We start from the raw sequence: 23387 nt of genomic DNA, 5'->3' as shown, positions 1-23387 counted from the left end.
CCAGCTCACCCACCTGTAAAATAAAGGTAGTGAGATCAGCCTCCACGGTGAAGTGCAGGGAGGGGTACAGACAGTAAGCATGACATGAGATGTCATTTATTATTAAAATCCATCAGTGGTGTGTGCCTCGTGTTGATTTTGGCGTTGGACAGAGTGACTTTATTTCTCCCTGAGGAGAACAAGTGGCCTTTGATTTGCAAGCTATGCCAGGGACATCTGTCCTACAGGACATTTTCTCTCGTTTGGTAGTAACATATGCAATCTGGAAACAGAGTTAAACATGCATTTTATTTGAAATTACAGGCAGAAGCAGGTCCGCAAGTGTAATTTATCTCTATTTAGTTCAAGGATATCAGTGATACAAAAATCAGCATAACCACTGAGAGAGAGAAAAGTCTAAGTTCTCAGGTATTAACAAAATCATCAGTGACATATGAATAAATTATTCTTTGGTTTTTATGCCAAAACCATCAGGTCTTGTTTATCCTGCCTTTTCTGGAGAACTTTAGGGCTGAATGGAGCAGCAGTGGGGTAATATTCCACAAGACGGGAGAGTAAAGACAACCCTCGACATGTCTGTGAAAGAAAGCATTTAATTTTAAAATGTTTTGTTCCTTCCACTTTTACTTGGTTTGTATCTATTTAACAGTTATTTGGAGAAAAGTTACTGACTCAGTTTCCAAAGTATTTTCGCTTGTTCTTCACAAATATCCCCTCATGTGAGGGAGAGAGCATGGATTATTCTGGTAAATAAGAACTAAGTAAAGCAAGCTAGTCAGCATTTTAGGTCTTCGTCACCTATATGTGAGCACTAAGTGAGAGCAAGTCCTCCCCCTTCTGAAGCACTTTTACAGATCCATCTTAACTGTAATACACCACTAGCAGTCCCATTTTTTAGTCAGTTATTTCCCCCCACCTCAGCATCACAGGGATGTGCTTTTAGAGCCAGTGACATACATTACCCTGTTTCAGAGTTAAACTTCCACTAGGAATGGATGGACAAAGGAACAATAAATCCACACTTCGAAAATACCCATACGTTGGCACCGAGGGACTAGACAGATTAGTAAAAAAGAAAAAAAAAAAAGAAAAAAAAAAGATTCTGGTATTTTAAGTAACATGAGAAGGAAAGCTATGCCAAGAGCATGTCTCCAGACAACAGCTATTCTACACTAGAAAGTAAAAATTAGCAATTGTGTCTCCACAGAGTATAAATGAAGGAGGAAGAAAGAAGGTGAAGGCAAACACAGTCAAGCAAGGAAGAGCCTGCTAATTGGAAGAAAATACAACATATGAATGTGCAAATAAAACAACAAGGGAAATAAAAAGGGATGCAAAGTCTCACTGGTAACAATGAACACTTGGGAGCCCAAAAAGGGAGAGACATGCAGCTAAAACCCAGAGGCTTAGCAAAGCTTGGCTCTACGTGTTACAATTTCTACGAAACCCTTACAGGCTATATAATTCAAAAACAACGTATCTGCACGAAATCAGATACAACAGCGAAACAGCATCTTGATGAACATTTGCTACACACTTTTCCTCTAATGAAGCACGGTTCCTACTGATCTGTGGTGAGGGATCACACAAACAGGCTGGGCTTACAATCTCAGCAGACAGAGGTGATGAAAGGCCCATTTCTGGAACCGGTGTCACGGACAGCCAGCATCTTCCCACTGCAAAGGCAGCTGCTGGCAGCAGCGGACAAGGACGGGGCCAGCCCTCTGCTGCACCCTTCAGAGAGAGCTCAGCCCTTCAGAGCTGTGGCATGGCACTTCAGTAACCTCCACGCTCCTCCAAAGGACCAGGCTAGCCCTCCTCCATTTGCAAATGGGAGGCAGCAAGAACAGGCAGCCTCAGTTACTTCTTTCTCAAGTAAACTGAATTGAATTAAACGATCAGAGGAAAAAATGTGGGCCTTGACTTCTACGTACACCTCAAAAGTGAGCAAAACACCAGACTCTGGAACGGGAGGAGGGTTCTAGCACAGCAGCATGCCATAGGAAAAATGATGGGGAAAAAGATGACAGAAGTGCCAGAAAGCCCTTTTGGGGAGGTTATACTCTGCTTAATTGTCTCTAATTTTGCCCCCATGTGACAAAAAGCCGTGAAAGGCAAACGCTGAATGACATACTTCTAATTCCATAGTCCCATTTGATATTTTAATGCATGTCATTGAGGATTTGCCTTTCATGACTTTTGCCAGGAGCACGGGCAGCCCTCCAGACAGATAGAAGAAATACTTTTTCCCCTGACGTGACACAAGCTATGAAGATCTTGTTTGCTGCAAGAACACACAACCTGGCGATGCAGCAGCGACCCTCCCACGCAGCCAGCAGATGTGGGTACAGATTCAGCCCTCTCTTCACTGGAAATGCTCTGAGCTTTCAGTCAAAGAAAAGGAGGGGAAAAGTCCTCCTCCTGTCCTGGGAAAAAATAATTGAGCTAAATGCTAGATGTTCTACAAGAACTCAAGTTACATATGACAGATATTTGAATTAAACCGCTTTAATTACTTTCACTCCACATTTTCAATAACTTTTTAGTGAACATGCCCTCCCTAACTCTGAGATCATCCATCAGCCAGCTATAGGAGTCAAGCTGTCAACCTCTTTCGCTGACAAGGATTTTTTTTTTTTTTCTGGCATGCCACCTCCTTCTACTAAGCGCCTGAATTATGATCTCCAAGTTTAGAGCAATTAAATATCCACCGACTTCAGGGAAAAAAAAAAAAAATAGGCCACAGTCACTTTTAACTTAACACCCTAGCCTCTTCAGCAACATGCCGGGCAGCCCTTCGCTGCCCCAGGAGGTCAGGGCAGCCTGGCTGGACCGCAGGCAGTGCCGCACAGCAGGGAGGCAGGATGCCTCCCACAACGCCAGGGATGCGCTGGCACTGCCTGCAGCCAAATTTCCAATTCCCTGCCAGCCTGAGCGCTCACGTATCTGTCGAGAGCCTTAACATAGGCTTGACAACCACGCCAGCATAAGACCCTGTGACATCCCAGGAGGAGGGGAGGGAAGAAAGCTGCCTGAGCAATTCTCAAACACTTTTTTATAAGCCATTGGTTTCCCAGGCTTTTGTCTGTAACCCTAAGTTTCATCCACGATGCTCAGCGCCTTGCTGCTAGTAGGGAAAGGTGATTCTCTTCAGGGCAAAACCAGCAACAGCTTTTCCTGGGAGTAAACCCTTCCCCTTGACACCATCTACCCAGTGTGCCATTTATTTCCTCTCCTTCACAGAAAGCAGCTACAAAGGCACCGTGAAACAACACAAAAAACTCAAACACCTGGAAAGCCACCAAAACTTGGCCTTTGAACTTTTGGGACACCTTCCTCCTTGTCATTGGTTTTATGTCTAGCTTGCTAAATTGATTCTAAAAATATGTATTCTTTTAAATACTCAGCATGATTTTAACATATGAAACAGCAATGTGGCCATAAAAAGGTTGGGGGTTTTTTCCCATACAGTAAGCAAACATATTTTCAAAACCAGGTTGCTTAAAAAAAAACCAAAACAAACCAAAAAATCCCCACCTATCTTTCTGTGAAATCTGTACTTGCAGAACTGTATTCACCCCTTCCCAGAGGGAAGGGTTTGTTTGGTTTTTTTTTTTTAGTGGAGACAGGCAAGTGAGTATCATTTCCTCACTTTCTTAAATTAAAGGTTGGAGGAGTACACTTCATGCTCAGCACGAAGAGCTGCTCTGCTGTTTTGACTCGCCCCCCTGTAATCTGTTCACAGAGCTATTGTCAGAGGAGAGGAGGCTCGTGACAGTGACAGTAAAACGTTTAGACCAACTGCCGCAAACTGAAATCACAAGTGCAATATGAAAGCCCGATGCGAATGAACAAATTGTTCTGCCACAGGCGTGCACGGGAGCGATGACATTTCACCTCTATTCGAGCAGTAAGCCTTTGCCTAAGGTGAGGATCCCAAGCCCGTCTCCTACACGATGCCAACAGCAGTGGCAGGGGTTGGCGGATGTCTCTTTAATGCGCAGCAACCATCTACCTGCTGGGCACGTGCAATGGAAAAAAACACACTGGGAAATAAATCTGTAGCTGGAAGATGCTTAGGAGAAATCCCTGCCCTCCCAGACTGGCTCCAGTGCTGCAGTGACTGGAGAGCGGGTGAGGGGACAAAGCAAGAGGAGCCCATGCTTGGCCATCAGCTGAGCTCCGAAGATCTCACCGCAGGAATGATGCGCAGGCCAAAGCAAGAGCAACACAAGCTCAAAGGCATCAGATAATGTAAACTTCAGCCACCTGCCAGAGCTTACGCAGAGACCATTCTCATCTTAATTGGAGGAATAACTAGTTCTCACCAGTATTAATGCAGTTCTCCAAAGCATCGGCATATGAAACATCAGCGCTGTAACAGCCTTTAAGGAAACAATCCTCAAATGCCAAGCAATTTCCATCTCTATTTCTAGCTCTTGAGACCAGCAGCTTAACCTTACTTTCACCTCCCTTTTGTGAGCTCTAAAGGCAGACCACGGGGGGAAGAGACAAGAGCTGGGGTAGGGGGCCAGCCACTTGAAAACCTGATGCTGGAGAAAGGGCTTCTGAAATGTTAAGGAGACTTCCCGACACACCACCCCCCGGCAGAGCTGAAGAAATTCCACTACCATGAAAAATATTCTGCTGCTATTAAACAGCTTTTTTTGCTCACATTTCAGGGCATCAGAAGGGGAAATGAAACAACATTAGCTGCTTCCTGACTTAACAGAAACCTTGGAACAACCATCAACACACACTTATACAATCAAGACTATACAGTGATGTGTATTTAACCATTTTATCTTTCCAAATAAGCAAAGGAGACAAAGTACTATGTTGCAATTTTCAAAGCATACTGATTTCCCCCTCCCCCCAAAACAAGAATTCATCGCACAGAATTTTCCTTCCATCCATTCATGTAACCAAAGGCTGATACCCCTTAGCATATTTCTTGTTTTAAGTACAGCATCAGAAAAACGGGGGTGAGGGGGTGGGAGGTGTGTGCAATGGAACAGCACAGAAATGCAGGATGAAAACAGTAAGCGAGCTTTCAAAATATACCCAAGAGGCTGTGTGTATGCTGAAGTTCACCATTGTATTACTACAATAAAAAAAACCCCAAAAAATTATTCAGGGCCAAAAGTACATTATTGATATTCAAAAAAACCCCCACTGCATAACTCTATTTCAAGACGACATGACAATACTGAAGAAAAAAAAAAAGAGACACTAAAATGACAACTGGAATCCCTGTGTACATTCACAGTACCCTATAAAAAGCTAAAGAGACATATTAAACTGAAACAGACAACAAAAGTCTTCCTGGAGTTAGAACTACACTGTTTCAAGGGATCTCTGCAAAGCTCAACCTGAGCAACAAAGACTATTAAATAGTATTAATGCTTAGCATGCATTTAGCACTTTGTGTGTTCAAAGTGCTAACACACACACCCCCAGCCCCCCAAAAAAACACCAAACAAAACCATACTAAACAAATGGGAGAAGAATTCTGCCTGTCCCCACATGTGGTGAGGCTATAGCAACATCTGTCCTGCAGCGGGAGAAGACGTCCTGCTTCCTAACCCTAGCCCCACATGGTGGGATGAGGCAGAAAGGACGGCATCAACCACACCGTGGGTAGTGGAACTACCCTCCCAACAGGGGAGGACGGACCGATCTAGTGGGAAAACAGCACTGCACGTATGCCGCGCTGCATTTTGGAAGAGGGGCAGTACACAGAGCAGGAATCACTGTTGTCAGCATCAAAGCTGGGACCCCAATTAGCCCATAACCTGCACCAGCTGCTTGATGCACTGACAGCCTTTGCTTCCTCACACACTCAGGCCACCCAGGTCAAGGTTTAACTCCCATGTAAAACTGTTTATTAGTAACACCAAACAGCTACACAGTAAGAACGAGAATGAATATGAACAAAACCATAATTTTAAACACCCCCCTTCCCCCCAAAAGCCCCCCCCCATCCCATTTAATGGTAAAAAGAAAATGTATGACTAGATCCCAAGTGGTGAGCAGAATATGAGATGGAAGGAGAGTCCAGTTTTTTTCTCTACTGGTATGTAAAAATCAGGAAGTACTTTGGCAGAAGCTAGATAGATAAAAGTGGACCACTTGTAAAAGAATAGGGTAGACTTTTTACATTTAATTTCTTTCTGAACTTAAAATCTGCCTTGGAGATATTATGGAAAACACTTTCAAGTTTAAAAAAAAAAAAGCCACTGGGGACATGAAGGCCCCATTGTTTTCCCCAAACTTTATATGTCAACACATACACATGCATAAAAAAAAAATCCTTACCTCCCTTCTGAGACATTAAATCCACACAATGTTTCTTGGAGAGGGTAAAAAGAAAATGTAGGTCAAGATGTTGAGATAGGGATTGCTTCTGAAAGATGAAAGCATAAGAGGACTAAGCTTTCATTCCTTATGTTTCTTTGAGATTTCAAACAGAGTGTTATTTGATAATGGTTCCTTTCAGAAAATTGGAATTTAATATAGCTAATTATAAGTTAGAGAATTAATGTACAGTCAGTACTCCAACTGAGCTGGTATACCATGGTGATGCTTTTTACCAGCATGTCCCCAGTGCTTATTATAGATCTTTTCACCAAATACTAAGGCCAATCTGCTCTCACATTAGGCTGGATGGCCCAGAAGTAGGGGGGGCACACACGAGGGTAGGAAAAAAAGAAATCTATGATCTCCACAGCTGTAGCACTGAGCCTGCAGCAAGGAGCCTGGAGTTGTCCTCGCGGCACGGCACGGTGCAGGAACAGACCCTCCCACTTCAAAGGGAGCACAGAAAATAAGAGGACAAAGACAGAATGAAAAACACAAGTAGCTGGAGAGGAAAAGTACACAGAGAAAGAGGAAAACATATCTTCCTCCTTTCGATTAAAAGGGAGGGAAAAGGACAATGACAAAAAATTAAGAGTATAGGCAAACACAAAGGGAGGGAGTACTCCTAATTGTCCAGTATTAACATGGAAGTATCTGAGAATTATTTGTCCTATGAGCAATCATAAGTTAAAAATCCTGACCTACATTTCACAGAGAACAAGTGGTTTAAATAGGAATATGCCTCACAACAGGCACCCGCAGCAGATGCAGCTAGATTTGGACCGGGAACAATTTCTCTGCAATTCGGAAGGAAGCCACGTGTCAGTGTTTCAGGGACCTATGCAGGTTTGAGATGCTCTGTTTCTAAAGACGGCACAAAAGGTGTTCAGCAGCATCTGCTGTACATCACCGGCTAGTACGTAAAGTAAAACTGTAGCTTGCATAGTCTTAAACACAGATCGTGCTTGAGTGAGTTTTGAGGGGAAAAACGTGCATCGCTTGAAGCTCTGCAATCCGCAAGGTTCCACCAGCTTTCCCTTTGTTTTCCACTGTAGTTTCCAACTAAATACTAAGCCAGTATTTTTCCTTAAGTTCTCTGATGGATATATGAGCTCCTGCAATGAAATCCTGTCATTGACCAAGGCACAAGCTCTGTGTTAAGGTCTCAAAGGGCCATACCCAGTTTCTCTCTCAAAACTGTACCTACGTTCAGTCAAGCTATAAGCTTCTGGGGGAAAAAGGGGCACGTTTTTGACATAATCAGTAGCAGTTTATTACACGTTAGCAGATTAATTCCTCTGAAGGCATATTTTTATTTGGCATGTCCCCACCTAGTTTAGAGCAGGACATTGGCTATGAAAGTAGGTGTTGCCTTCCAAAATATTCTTCTCTTCCTAACAGGCCACATCGGGACAAAATCTACCCCCATAGAGGGCACCTGCCCCCTCTTCATACTGGAAGAATTCCCCAAATCCTGCTGAACTTGGCACTACCACCCACACCCAAACCTTGGGGCTGAGGAGTGCTCGCCTTTCCTTAACTTCCTCCTTCGAGCTGCAGAATTGCATTCATTTTTAGAGAAAACAAACCAACCAAAAGCTTAGTGAGGTCCTTCCTATCATGCTTAGCTTTTTAGGGAACTGAAGTCTTCTCATGACAAGAGGACACCAAAACAGTACTTTTCTGTTGCTTTCAACCTGAGTAAAGGGAAACAGGGCCAGCATGGAAAACGCAATCTCCTTGAGTCTACTGTCTGGTTCCCATTGCCTGAAGAAGAACCTGGTCAACCTAGGTCAAGAGGGAAAGCGGTCACTGGACAAAAGTTGAAAGCTATTTTCCTAAAACCTTGGTAAAGTTTTTGAGTTCTTTGTCTGTACTGGGAGAATTTCTCCTGGAAGTAGCAAAGCGCAAATTGAAGAGCAGTCTGTCTTTCTCAGCAGAGTCTGTTCCTTTTAAGTTTCCCTGCAAATTTAGTTTTCATGAGACTATCCCTACTGAGTCCAAGATGATTTGAGAAGCTTTAAACAGAAATTTACTTAGCAGTTATAATTTTGATCCAGCCAGATGGTAACCCAGCACCATCTCGACATTCAACTATGCCAGGGAAATTGAAGGACTGCAAAACCATCTTTCCCATAAACCCCAATATTCAAGTTTGCAGTCAATATCTTAAACTCCTTTTTCCAATCAGTCAACTATTCTAAAAAAGTCTGCTTTCTAGGCTGTTAATGGCAGACACCTAGATCCGTAACAGAAAGAAAGGTGGTTTTCTGCACTAAGCAATGCCTTAACTAATGGCCCATTTATTCTACTTTATGAGCAGAGTATTTGTATATAACCCTGTGTTACGCTCTGGATGTTAATCAACCTTCAAGACTTTGCATGCCCGTTTTATTGGAGCACCTTCCATGCTGGCATAAAGGGGACTTTGTACCACACAGTCTTCCTCCAGCCTAGGAGAGATCAACATCAGCTTGCAGCTCAAAAACCCCTCTTTCACAAAGAACTTTTACTCTTCAATTCTGGTCTCTTGTTAATGAGACTTTAAATATTCAAGGACACTGCCATACTGTGCGAAGGTAATCTATGAAGGAGTACATTTAAATCTACAGTTGCAAATGGGCTGTGTTTATCTACTTAGATAAGACAGCCTTGTTCATTTCAATTAGAGAAGGTCAGTTCCAGGCAAATGTAAACTGGCATTTGAAGTTCACCCCTGCAGGACAATGAGATGAGGTAAAGCTTCTGGGACAGGTTTCCATCTAAATAAAACTTGACAAGTAGTCCCTAACCACAGACCTCATTGCTGCACAAAAGGCCATCTTCAATTGATTTTGAGGAGGGGGGAGAAGAGTAGTGACAACCATGTTTCAAGAAGATTTGGAATTCAAGCCACATTCTGGTAGCTTCTATCCCTTATTCATGGTTTCCACCTGGAGGTAATCGCTGCTGACCTCCCGAGATGTAAAGAGGCAGAACTACTGTAGAAAGCACCAGATTTTATTATCTTGGCAAAACAATAAAGTTATTTGCTTACTGTCCTGTCAAGTAGATTGTCACGTTAAAGAGAAGAATTGGGATTCTTTTCCTTGGAAGAGAAACAGCACGTTCCTGGACAGATGCACCACAGGAACCAACAGTAGGGAAGGGAAATTGAGCCCTGCATGCAGGCTGTGTAACAGGAATATGCCTCTCCCCAACCTCAGCCCACTACCGTATGATGCTTCAGTTTTGAGGCCCTGTGCAACCCTACTGCTTCCTTCTGGCATACAGAGCCAGAGCGCCTGAGGCTCTGAAATGAGATCCCAACATCACAGCAAGGGAGCAGGGGTCAGGAGAAAACAGAAGGGGATGAAATTCCTCTTCAACCCTCTCCACCCAATACACCTGCGTCTGTACACATCAGTACAACCCAGATGCCTTTTCTCAATGTCCTCCTGTATGAGAGGACATGCTTCTACCATTGCTCTAGCACGCTCTTGCTAACATTGTGACAGCATTTCCACCCTGAAGCAGAAAGAAAATTCCCATATTGTGAAGAAAGGGAAAAATTGTACTCCCTCTGTGCCATTTTCATCACTTTCAAGCTTCTTTCAATCTCTCCACATACACAGCAGGCATGACATAAAAACACTGGGGTGCTTTGCAGCCACAGTAAACAGATCATCTTTAAAAACAGTTGGCTATGAAATGCTGTCACCTTTCACAGCACCAGAGGAGACAACCACTGTCTGAGGGAGGTGTTGTAGGAAGAACCTGCTTTTGAGGCAACCTGGCTGAAACAGAGCACGTCAAGGTGCGATTTACCTCTAACACATCTGTTTAGACACAGGCACACAAAAACTAGGAAGAGGCTGAACTGAAATGTTTTTAAGGTCAACCGCTACCGAAGCTAAGTGAGGGATGAGCAAAGGAGGAGAAAAATGCAATTAAATATGCTGGTTCGGTCTTTGGGCATTACTCAGAACGGCTGGCTGAGGCCAAATCTTTTGCAGGAGAAGTGGCTTATCTCCTGGCTTCCCAAATTGCACCAGAGGTCAGCTGAAGAGGTTCCAGGAGTTTGCCAGGTCTGTGCCCCTGTGGGATCCTCGGCAGATTGTTCCAGCTGGGCTCCTTCCAGCTCTTCTCTTTTTCCATTTTAGCATATAGCTTGAATAAAGAAAACAAGATGAAGGCTTTCAAAGATAACCCAGTCTTTCACAAACAGATGCAGAACAAAGCACAGGAAATTCTGAGCAAAGTAAAAAATGAATGTTGTCTGTTCAAGACTTATCTGGAATGAGTTAGCCTCTTAGTGGACAGATCTGAAACATCACACGGTCCCAACTGCAATTGCAATGCTCACTAACAGTCTTGTGAGGGGAGAAAACAGGATGGATAAGGGTGGAAATTCAGCTGCCTTTAGCTCCTGGAGCTGGAAACTCCTTCAGATGTGCCAGAAACAACACCTGCGAGTCAAGTTTGTCACTGTCATCCTGTCACCCTAAGCACAAGGCTTCAATATCTACACCTTTGACTGGACACCCCCTTCACAGTATTAAATTCATTTAAATTGGGAAATAAAGGACATCAAAGGCAGGTTATTGAAAACATATATTCAACTAATTCTGGATACAATCTCACATTGACTGCATGTAATAAATCTGTGCTAGTCAGACACACAAAAAAGATTTTAAAATGCATGTGCATTTATTATGATGAAGAGCAATCTGCTATGACTTAACAGTATACATGCTAAGCTACATTTATTTTTTGGAAAACATTCACCCACAAGCTTTGGGAAGTATCTGATATGTGATGAACCTCTCATCATCACCAGTTATCAAAAGACAGCAGTTATTTCAGAACGGTTTCTTGGAGATTTTAAATCAAGAAGATCCCACCGAAACATGGAAGCATGACCTCAGAGCGCAGACCAATCTCACAGGCTGTCATGAGCCATGAAACGAACATGACTAATTCCTGAAGAGTTTCGTTCCTCAAAAAGGCAAGCGAATTTCTTGCTTTTCACAGCAGAAATTCTACGTTCAAACATGGGTTCGTGACACCTAAAAATAACACGATACTAATCTACTGATGTTTTCAGTTTGCTCCACTTCACTACAAGGATCCCCAAATCCATTTTGATTGGCAACCTGTATGCTTAACAAGTCAAAGCCTGGGAACACAAGTAATGGAGGGTATTTGAGGTGAAGAGTAAGGTGCATTGGCAGCTGTGTCAGGCAACTTGCAGAAGTGGCTACTGTGCCCATCAGCAGTTACAGCCATCTGTCACTAACCTCTACCTTTTTCTTTTAAAAACACTTTAGTGCCAGGGTTGACATGAGAAGGTTTACAGCACACATGACATCTGCTCTGATTAAAAACAGCCTAATGGCCTTAAGAATGTCGTGCTGGACCAAACAGTTCTCAAACTCTTTCCACTCTTTCAAACAGCAAGCCATTTCTAAAATGCTCCCCACGTCAAGGAAAAACTGCTGTGGAGGTTCTAAGACACAAGACAGGCCCTTGAAGACTGAAAATGTATTCTCTCTAATACTCTGAAAGTGCTCCACAAAAGGTACTCTTGCACCAATAGCTCAAAGCTATAGTGTAAAAATAATTAGCAAAAGCCTTATTCAAAGCTAAGCACAGACACAGTTTCAGAAAATACAGTTCCCTAGGACTGACTGCAGTAAACTGTATTACACAGCCTGTGTGTATGACTGAAACGTCTCTCTGCTTTTACCTGTGAAACTGATTTTGTTTCCTGTTGCATTCCTATATTCTTAATAGAGTATGCTATTTTAATGACTGACTTTTTCTTTCCCTGCTGCTTTTCTGGTTATAGACCTTATTGTCCGTCCTTCAAATTAAAAACACTAGTTATTTAATGCACAGTTTCCTTCTGCCAATCATGGGCGACAGGGGAGCAAGAGGAATACTGAGATTTAAACCCTCTTTACAACAGCAACTACATAGTCCGACCTGCAGACCTTTGATCTCCACTAGAACATTTTAATAAATACTAAAATAATAATAGTGATGATGACGACCATTGGGCATCAGACAGACAGAAAGAGGTAAAGTGCCTTTCTCCCCACTCCCATGCCTTCTGAGAACTATTGCTTTTAAACAGAGAAGCACTGTGCTCACTTTTTCTGAGCATACTGCTGGATTGCTGCCTTCTCAACTCTGAGTCCGCACTTCGGGCAAGTTTTACAGCTCTTTCAATAGCACAATCCACCAGGCAAATAATGGTGTGGAACTTGATCATTTACACTACCTTTAACAGCTGTTTAATTTTGTTTTGATTTCTATGTAAATCACAAGTTATCTCTTTACCTTCTCTTAATACAAAACTCAACAGCTTGAGAAAGTGGCCAGCACCAACCACCAGTTCTCATCTCAGCAGATCACCAGAATGAACTTCATCCACCCCAGCCTGTCAGCTTGAAGGACAATGCTCTAGGCAGATCTCTCTGGTTTCTAACATCCCAATAAAAATCTATTCATAAAGAAAAATTACTAACCAAAGAAATGGTTGAGTTAGAATCCAAAGCAGTGTATCTCGCTTAACATTACAGTCAAAGGAACAGCTTTGCGTAAGTTATGTCTTACTCTCATTTCTAAAATAAGCAAACTGGAATTGACAAAAGGTACAGTTTTTGACAGAGCTGGCAATCCTACAAGGTAAAACCACCACCATTCTTTTGGCTGCACATGCCAGCCAAAAAGATGCCAGGATGCAAATTTAGGCTGGCTGGCAATCTTATGGCTGCCAAAGACAGAATGAAGCAGTTTACCAGCCTGCACTCAAGGGTGCTCCCCAGACTGCTGATACAAACAAGAAATCCAAAGCAGCAGCTATGCAGAATGACCCTGAGTCAAGGCAAACAAAATTGTTGTCCCCTGTTGGGGTTAAGTGGGGGGAGTTGTTTTTTTTTGTTGTTTGGTTTGGGTTTTTTTAAGAAATACATAAATCTAACACCTATGGCTGTGAAGCACTCCAACAAATTTTTAAGCTGCATCTTTTTTTGCTCCTACTTCTGGCAACTGTTGTCCTTCTAGCATCTGAGGCTGTGGTTAGACAAGACAACTGCGCCAATCCTAAGGCTGTGGTTAGACAAGATGACTATGCCAACCGAGCAGCTTGCTACTATGAAAACGGAAGAGTCTGGTCTCCTCCTCCTCCAGCTTTCAGTCAAGGTACTCTGGCCCCTCATTTCCACCAAATGAGCATTCAGTGCTCATCCAACCTCTTGATCAACCTGTGTAGTTCATTAAAAACTAGATGAAAATTCTTTCTTTTTTTTTTTTTAATCATTTTTCTGGGCTAGTTTTCTGCGACATCAGTACACTGAACCGGCTGTACTGCATGGGCAGACAAACGGCAGAGCCAGCATAAGGCAGGAGGTGAAAGGAGGGGAACCAGACCCATCAGCTGCTGCTGAACTCTTTCCCACCTTTCCTCACCTTATTTATTTTAGGCCTACAATAAACTCAGTCTCTTACAGGTTATGCACGTGCCTCTGCAGATTCTTCATTGCCATTTTCATTTTCCATTACCTACAATTAGCAATATGCAGAGAGACAAGATTCTTTTTAGAATTACTTTGACTAGAAATACACTCAGGGCAATAGCAACTCTTCTTAGATGGCCATGAAATGAAGTTTTAAGAAAATTAATTACACAATTCCTCTGTTTCTCTGGTTAAAAAAATATCCACCTTTGTTATGTTTGAGAGGAAAAGGACGATGAGTGTCCTGCAAGAGAAAATTTTCTGGCAGTCTTGCCAAACACTGAAATTGTATTAAGACAGGAGCACAATTTGGACATAATCGAATTGGGTAGAGATCACTGAGGGTGTAATTTGGCCTGCAGAATTTTTATAAGTGGTGATGATGGAAGAGGCAAAAAGAGCCTGTGTCAGTCGATGAACAAGCAAGTCCCTGGCAGGCTTGAAAATGAATTCTGTTCTAAAAAACAAAGAAAGGAAAAGAGATTTGGAAATTTTCAATGGAGCCCAACCCCAACATCCTGTTATTTATTTGTTAATCTTTAAATTCACTTGACAGCAAGCACCAAAGTGAAAGTAATGTTGAGTGCCATGACAAATCTGCTCAAATGCTTATTTTCTGAACCTTTTAGTTGAAAACATCTATATTTAATCACAATTTAAAACTAGCCAAAAAGGCTGTTTACTCTGAACATAAAGGGGAAATATTGCAAAGTTGAAAGAGGTATTTCTGTTTCTGTAAATGCATTTTAAAAATCCACTTACACAGACAAGGGTCCTTGGCACACTTACAATCTTCTACTAAAGCTTAGGAGACAGACAGACATTACCCACTGTCAACAAATGCAATTTCACATCAGTGATGGAGTGAAAAGCTCCCTAGACAAACGTTAGCATAAAGCCTTCTTCCAGTATTTAATTGCAGCCTTCAGAAATAAGAGAGATGAAGTTACCAGTATATTTGAACCATCACAGTCAATGAAGAGGGCTACTTTCTTGTTCAAAATTGAAGGCTGGGTGGTGGTCCACCCTACATGTGTGCACCAGGGAGGAAGGAGGCACACGTCGTTCTGGGCGCGCAGGGGCGCAGCTGAGACAACAGCACTTCCCTAAGGGTTGCTCTGTTTTCATCTGTGCAAGTGGGAAGAGAAGAGACATGGCCTCAGCCCAGAGAAGATGCGGTTGCCCTGTTGGCAGCTGCTGCCACACCCACATAGCTGGATTTTGGCAAATAATGCACGGCACTGAGCTGAAGCACCCGGCTTAGCTGTGTTTAGGCATTTCTACCACATCTGTCGCAATTTTTACACCATGCCTGGGGTACCATCTACATGGCCAGGGAAAAGAGGCTTCACCAACAAGTTGGAGTTGGATGAATCCAACCCCCATGCCACCCTACCACCGAGCACCTTCGTTTCGACCTGGCCCGCTGGGGGACCATTGACAGAAACCCCCGGACAGCAAGCAGAAAACACTTGAAAATCTGTGCAGCAATGACACAAATAGCAATTTCCAGATAGCACTGCTGCCTGCCCCAGCCAGCCCAGCCAGCCAGCACAGCAGCCAAGGGATGATCTGACCCAGGTGTCAGAGCAGGCTGCTACCGCTGGGTCCGGCACCACAGTCCTGCCACGGGCTGCCTCAGAGACTCCTGCCTCTCTGTGCAGAGACATTTCATTTTTGGAAAAAGCAAGCCTCCAACAAAAGTCACATTAGCTTTTGTGCGGGAACGGCTGAGGGCAGGAGCAGATCAGCACAAGGGAGGAAGGGGCACCACAGCCATTCGTGGACCGACCACGACCTCCATCGAAGTGCTGACATTGTTCCTTCCTTCTCTGTTTAAAGAACACACATAAAACAAAAATTACTTTAACAACCCCAAATGTAAGGTGAAATCTCTCAGAAGAGCAAAATTACGTATTTTTGCTCATCTCTACTTATTAAATCAGCAAGACTTCCAACTTCTGCCTTGAATCAAAGCGTTCCCTCACACACATTTGGTTTCCCAACTAGATCATGTTTGCCACAAGCTTAACCTAGCTGACGTGTTTGGAAATTGCCATGACACCTTTCTAGGGCAAAGTATAGCTAGTGAAAACGCGCTATCTGCTCGAATAATTCTAACATCTGGTTTGTCATCTCTGTAGATTAACTAACCACCTTAAAGAAGCAAACTTTGGCACTTTTTCCATTTATGAAACACTAGCACTTTTGTATCACAAATTTCTTTATCGCAAGTTTTGAAAAACATAATTTAAAATCTTATATCATAAAAATTTCCTTTATGATATACTCTTTTGAGGGTACTACATTTCTCATAAACAGAATGCAAGCAATAATTACATCTTTCATTGCCTTTTTTACAGCCTTATCTCACATTCTAAGCTACACAAGAAGAAAACAATTTCCCAAGGGAATTGGTTTTCCTTTTAGATGAGGATCTCTGAAAATTGGTATCACTATTCCAAACACCAATCCCTATTCTTAAAATCCTAACACAAATGACAGGCAGCAGTAATCAAAATCACTAAAGAGGTCCCCCTGGGTTTTCCAGCACACGACCTTGTTTCCATAATCACGAGTTCCAGTATCCCATTTAGGGCTGCAGAGGGTTTCTTGACAACCTGCAGAAGCACCTCCTTCAGATTTTATATTCCCACGTGCTGGAGAGAAACACATAGCAAACAAAGGCATACAGTAGGGTGTCATTGTGTACTCTGCAAATATCTAGAGTCAACATAAACATGCATGCAATATCTCCACCAACACAACAGCCATAATGCACCTGATTGCCCTTATTTTTGATGAAAAATAACTGGCAGCACAAACATGTAAGCAAAAATTATCAGGTGAAAAGGAGATAAAAAAGGTAGGAGTAAGGAGACCTGCAAACACACCACCAGCCCCAAACAAAACCCTGCTACTTTAATCAGAACCACTTAAGCAACAGGGTTTCAGCCACAAAGTGAAAATGGCAGGATTGTTTTCAGGATAACAAATATCTTTAACAGTGAGGTGGAGACAGCCAAGGTATTATAATACATATAATCTCCAGAAGTAATTTGAATTTTTATTTATGTATTTTAAATTTTATTTTTATTACTCAGAAAGGTGTGGAAATTGTCTCTGTGCCACCACCAGCACATCTTAGAGCTTGCAGAAACTTTAGTACAGAAAAGACTCCTGTTAATGGGTTCATCTCTCACATTTAAAATGAACTTGCTTTTCACACTATCAAAGATCCACTACTATTCCAGCTACCAAATCATTCATGATACTACTGTACCCACAAGCTGAAATACCATTGACAATCATTTTCATACAAGTTTAGTTGTAGCTTGGCAAACACTGGCAAAGCAACTTTCGTAGCATGTTTATGCAACTTCAGCCACTTCAAATCCATAAAAACTTCTTAAAGACACCAGTTGCAAGAGGCTGGTGCATATTTTACCTTCCTCCATTGCCAAAAGTAAGTACTTTCTACTGAAACAAATTACAGGTTGCAAATCTATAAATAAATAAATTTAAGGGATGACAGTTACAAAACCAGAACAAAGAAACTCTCTCTGCACTACAGATGGTGGCACTCAGATCAAATCCTGCTACCAAGTTGCTCACGGTCCCCTGAGCTCGCAGAAGTACGTGAGGCCAATCCACGCTTCCACATTGAGCAGGGAACTTGGAGAGCTTGAACCCAGCTCAGACCCCTCCTTCCCACACCTGGAAATGGTTAAATGGTTAACCATTTGCCAAATGGTTAAATTTGCAACAACAGTGCCACCGAACTGGAAGGTGGCCTATCTGATTTTCAACAGCTGAAGGAGCAATAAGCTTTAGAGTTCACTCAGGACAGTGACAGGGTTGTGCAGCACAAAACCTACACTTTCCTTTACGTTTGTGAGGCAAAGCACCCTAACCAGAATTCAAGCCAGGGGAGCCCAGGTTTACACAAGCAGTGAACACATTAACTTCAAATTATTTCAGCTAGATTCCCCCTGCCCCCATTCCCGAGAACTATGGGTACTGAATATTAATAAAGAGATCGCTCACATAAAACTATATTTAACTGCATGCTACCTTTTGGATCAACATGCAAGAAACACTGTTTGTGGCCTGCATGTTGGAACAGAGGACATATGCGAGAAAGTATTTTTCTCACTCCAACAGTATGAAACCATGGATCTAAGGCTCATCCTTAAAATGTTACATTTCCCTAAATTCAGAATAGTTCAGTAATTTCTTAGGGTGACCTGCCCTTTCCTCAGTCCACAGAGACCTGTGGATTTGAAAATACACAGCTACGTTTTTTTTAAAGATGTAATGAACAAATTGTATGTTTAAATAGATTGTCTTAATGTCACCACACAATATCAATCCTCCGCCCTTTTGCAAATCTTTTTTCTCTGTACAATGAAACATTCTTCCAAATATCAGTGGATAAAAAAAGCTGTTGGACAATGATGTTGAAATACAGCAGGGCTGAGACAGGACATTCAAAGAATCATTTAGCAAACAGAAAGAGTAACACAGAATATAATTCTGACTCAAAAAAAAAAAAAAACCAAACCCAAACCCCCAAAGAACTGATCACCTACTTCTGTGAAGGAGAAAAAGCACCAAACGCTACAGTTCTCAATGCAAGAGGCAAGCTCTGAAGACACAAGCCGTGCCACTACCAGAGGAAGCCGGTGGCATACTCTGCATCTGGTACCTGCATCGACACAGCATTCCCAGCCAACTCACTTTTCATCTAAGCTGCCTTTGGAGAAACTAGACACCATAAAAACCTCAGTTATCCTGTAACCTGGCACACGATCAAAGCCTCCTAACACACAATTACTGTGCTTCACGCCTTTAGACTTTTTTCCTTTGACTAAACAAAACCCCCACAATGGAATAAGAAACTTTCCAAGAGAAATTGTGTTTGACAGAAGATCAATGATGCGGAGGTGTTGGAGGGGAAAAAAAGCCAGTGCTGTTTTGTGTACACCTCCAAGCTTATTAATGGCTTGCTGCTAAAGCTAGATGCCCCTGCCCATCAGATCAGTATTTGATATTATTACTGAACTCAGAAGTCTGAGGTCTTCTTTAATCACATTAAGGAGTTTGCAATTGCTTACGCAATACAGTAACTTTATTATGGTGCCTGTAGTTATCCAGCCATTCACCTAGGTTTTTGCCTTGTCAGCAATAACACTCCATGAAAACGCAGTGAAATTTGACTCACCATGTCAGAAACGCAAACTACATATAAATATGAATAACCTACCACGTAAGCACCCAGCTGCTGCTTTAATGCATTAGCACATGTATAGTTATGCACATGCCTAAAAGGAACTGCCATAAACCTCTATAAAGAAACAAATAAGCTCTTGTGAGTGAAGAGAAAACCATAAGCCTGCCCAGAAATCTGAATCCTGCTAGTCACTTTCAAGGCTCAAGCCAGCATGACAAAGCCTTTTCAAGAAAGGGTTCCTTGTCAGGGAGTGAATCTGAAAGAGACACACTTTATATTCACCTCTCAGGACACCATGGCTTTTTTAAGCAAGCTGTAAGGGAAGGGGGAGCAACAAATAATAATTGGCCAAAACATTAAATAAATAAAATTAAACTCCTTTCGACCTCCTGTCATCTAGGCTTGTCTGCATCTCCTTTTAAAACCTTTGAACAACTGCTCTGTGAACTGCTAAACTAGGGGAGTCCAGTGTCCCAGCATTTGTGTCCTCTCAGTGCTTTAAGTCTTTTTATGTAGGTCCTATGCTACTTCCCCTCTGGACAATAGACAGCGTGGACTGAGACCACTCCAGAGATACAGATGCTGCTTAGCCAGTTTCTTGCATCTAAATGACAGAGTAGGCAAATTCTGTCCGACTGTCCTTCCCCAAGATAACTGAAGCCAATCACCTTTAAATGGATACCTTCTCTGTCAACATACTCAGCACATCAGGGAGCAGACTGACCAGAGAAGCCTCCTTTTCCACCAAACGGCAGCCTGTCCCTGTCCTCCCGCCTGACACCTACCCTCCATCCTGATCCCCATCTCAATCGGTTTGCCAGAAACCAAAACATATGAATTGTTCAAACTGGGCATTTTTAAGCACTTCAGAAACAAGTTCTCCTATGCAGATCAAAAGGGCACAGTGCATGCCAGCTGGTGCACTGGTCTCCTTCCTCACTATAGCAGAAGGACCGCATTGAAAAGGACTGAGTCCTTCCAGCGGTACCGCAAAGGCAGCTCACCGTTCACTGCCTTGAGGCTCCCGCTAATGCCATCGCTGTGCTGCCGCTTCTGTGCGTTCTTGAACTCCTTCAGAGATAAATAAAGGACCTTCCGTACCACCCTCTCCTCTGACCAGGGAATGCCATCGCTGTCATCCTAAAGAAGACGGAAATGGAAAGGAGACATTAGTTGCATGCATCTGAAACAAAAACCAAAACAAACAAAACCCAAAAGCCTAGGGCTACACAGAGTATTTTTAATTTAAAAAAAAAAAAAAAAAAGGCTTAAGAAAAATACTGTGTAACAAAATGCAACCTAAACTTGCTCAGCTCTACCAGAGAACAAACACATGACTATTATCAAATCAGAGCATTAGTCCCTCTAATCCTTTATCCTGCAAGTGATCCTACTGATCCTGCAGTAGCTGTGTACCAGGTGTTAGACAGGAGGTGAAACTTATTTGTTAAAATCCTCATAATGAATCCCTTACAGAGAAATTTATCACAGCCAGGAAGTGCTCTCCCAGATAATTAAGGGGGGGGGGGGGGGGGGGGGAACCACTAAATTGAACATTGCAGCAATTTAAGAGGTAAGTTTTGTGAACCAACTTCTGTTGTTGCCATTTTGGCCTTTGTTTGCGCCTCTTGGCTCAGGATTTTTTTTTCCTCTGGTTTAGCGATTTGCATTTATTGCAGCATTACAATGAAGTTGTACATTGTTATCAATGAAGTTATTCTGAACTTATCCAAGTGTAAAGCCAAGTGGAATTTTGCCCACAGGGCATATGCTTTCTGCTTTATTTTTAGGAGACAAATGCAATATTGTCAAAAGGAATACTAGTGTATGTCATATTTAGTACTTGCTTTAGTTAAAAGATTAATTCCCTGGAAAAGCATTTCCCTAAAGCCTTTACCATTCAAATAAATTAAGTCAGCAAATTGATATAAAGACATAAACCAGATCAGGTAAGTCATCATATTTTCATAAGTCCTATAATTGTCTCAGGGTCTTTAAAAACTACTATTTGAGCATTCTTGCCCTTGAATTCTTCACAGGCTACATCACTGCCAAGCAAAAAGATTAACATTTCTAGGCAGGCCTCATTTAGGTAAGTGTACCACAGCATACTGCCACACTGCAATAGAAACCCCAAAAGCCCCACTGGCGATCCCCACCAGGAGGTAGGGGAGTTTATACCATCCTGCGTGTCAAAGAAGTGACCAATACCATCAACTTCATTCAACCATTGATAGCTTTTTCTTCGCTCCTCTAGCGAGATATTGGCATTCAGCTGCTGAATTGTGATCAATAACATTCCCCCCCCCCCCAAATTGTATGACAAATTACCGGGGGGGGGGGGGGGGGGGGGCGGGCCCGGGAAGGTAAAGAAAAAAAAAAGCACAACACAATGAGTGCAGTGAAAGCAGCCAGCATTTTGGCAGCAGGATGTGCGTTTCACAGGAGGGACAAGCTACTGTACTTTGAAGAAGGCTGAGCTATGCCCAGGGAGCTTTAGAGCACAGGCAGCTCTGGGCCAAGAAAGCAAACTTTGTAACCCAACACCCACAGCAACCAAAAAAGAAAAAAAAAAAATCTCCAGGCAAGCATTTTAAAAGGACTAGTACATCCAGTTATTTTGTCAACAGAGGTTTAGGCAAACAACTCTGGCTTACCATTTTGCTGCCAACGCAACTTCAGCCCTAACCAGAAGCGACACTAAACACGGGAGGGCTGCAGCCTGCTCGATTTTAACAAAGCTTGCCCAAAGACGCCCCATTTACGTTCCCAACGACACGGGCCTGTCGGGACGTTATGCTTTTCTGTTTTCACAGAAACTACTTATTAAATCCTCAAGAGAATCATGCTCAGTTAGGAAACAGTCATAAGCACCTCCAGCACCTGTCCGCGTTACAGACACAGGACTGCAGACACCGCTCATTCCCTTCACTGGCATTTGTACAAATTCCTAGTATAATGGGCAGCAAATGTGAGGAAGACAACAAAGAGCCCTCTGGCCAGGCACACTGCTCCTGACCCTGAAACCTAGACAAGTTACACAGAAACCCTAACAAGAGGCAACAAAACCACCACCCTGTATTTTTATATACTTTAAGCCAGGCATACACAAGGCATGTAATGACTGAGCCCAGTTAACATAAGGCGTACTCAGAGACATGCCGCTTTCCTTAGCCCCTGTCAGCCCGAGGCCTCCGTCCTGTGAAACACCAGGCCCGTCCCAACGCCATAAACAAATCCTTTCTTCCACCAGACCCTGCAGTCCCCGAGGAGCTGGAAGTTGCACGAAAACACCCATCAGTTCCCAATCCCACCAGCCCTTTTATCCCTGCTAAAAATGCAGGAAAAAAATATAAAAACAAAGAAATGAATCCCACTTAAATCCACTTTGTCGCGACAGCTCACTGCAAGGAGCACACGGCAGCGCTCGCTGTTTCAGTAGCGACAGGGCGAAACCCGCTGACAGGATTGATCTTTAAATCAGCACGTGCCAACCCGGCGGCCGACTGCAGCGGGTAAGTGACGGCTGGCAGGTACGACACTGGTTACCAGTCCCTCCTGCGGGAGGGAAGGAGATAACCGCCACGCACCAGAGGCCTCTCAGGTCTAGGCCACCCTCTCGAGGTTTTTCTGTGAACGGCCTGAAGTCACCTCCCTCTCCCCAGACAACGTGCCGGACAGGCAAAAGGACGGCGTGCAACCCGGCACCCTATTTTCTGAGGGACAACGACACCGAGATGTCTTTCTGGTGCCAGCTGGAGGCTCCAGCCCTGCTGCAGGAGATGCTCCTGCCTTCCCACCGGTCTGGGGGCTGCGTGGGCCACGGTGATGCCAGGGAAGAGACTGGTCCCAGCAAGCGGGAACAAAGACCTCCCTCAGCAGCTCCCAAAGCTGTACAGCAACACTTCACGCCACGCTCAACTCGTGGAGCTGTACGACTCAAGGTGAACCATATTGGCTTTACCCCCCCTCCATAATAGCAGCACTCTCAACAGAAACATGCGCAGGGGGGTCTCTCCACACCACGGCTCCCACCAGCCCCGATGTGCCGAGGCTGCAATCACCGTCCTGCCTACGCCGCTCTCTTTGTGGGCTTTCCCCACGCCCCGCCACTCAGCTTGGGGAAGAAAAAAAAAAAAAAAAAAAAAAAAAAGACCTCAAGTTCCCCAACACTGTGTTATCCAAGGTCAGCAAAATAAGAGGCTAAGCCGCTGCCAACATCCGCATTCACGCGGCTCCATATGCAGGAGCAATAAAAAGGTTTCACAATCGTCGACGGCATCTTACCCCGA

General features: G+C 43.3%; 1 protein-coding gene across 4 annotated transcripts in view; it reads right to left on the bottom strand.

The window, feature by feature from the left end:
* Positions 1-23387, bottom strand: part of JARID2 (jumonji and AT-rich interaction domain containing 2) — a 224580-nt gene that overhangs the window by 107980 nt on the left and 93213 nt on the right. For 3 of the 4 annotated variants that reach the window (XR_008238649.1, XM_052810575.1, XM_052810494.1), the window contains exon 2: positions 20100-20235. Coding sequence is in view for 2 of the 4 variants with exons in the window: in XM_052810575.1 (XP_052666535.1) it covers positions 20100-20235 (136 nt within the window). In the remaining 2 variants the exon portion in view is untranslated. Of the gene's footprint in view, positions 1-20099; positions 20236-23387 lie in introns of those variants that run through there. The other variant, XM_052810682.1, reaches the window with a different exon arrangement.

The sequence above is a fragment of the Harpia harpyja genome, chromosome 1 (assembly GCF_026419915.1).
Source record: "Harpia harpyja isolate bHarHar1 chromosome 1, bHarHar1 primary haplotype, whole genome shotgun sequence".
Classification (NCBI taxonomy): Eukaryota; Metazoa; Chordata; class Aves; order Accipitriformes; family Accipitridae; genus Harpia; species Harpia harpyja.
The sequence above is the reverse complement of the archived record's forward strand: the minus strand, read 5'-3'. Positions and strand labels throughout refer to the sequence as shown.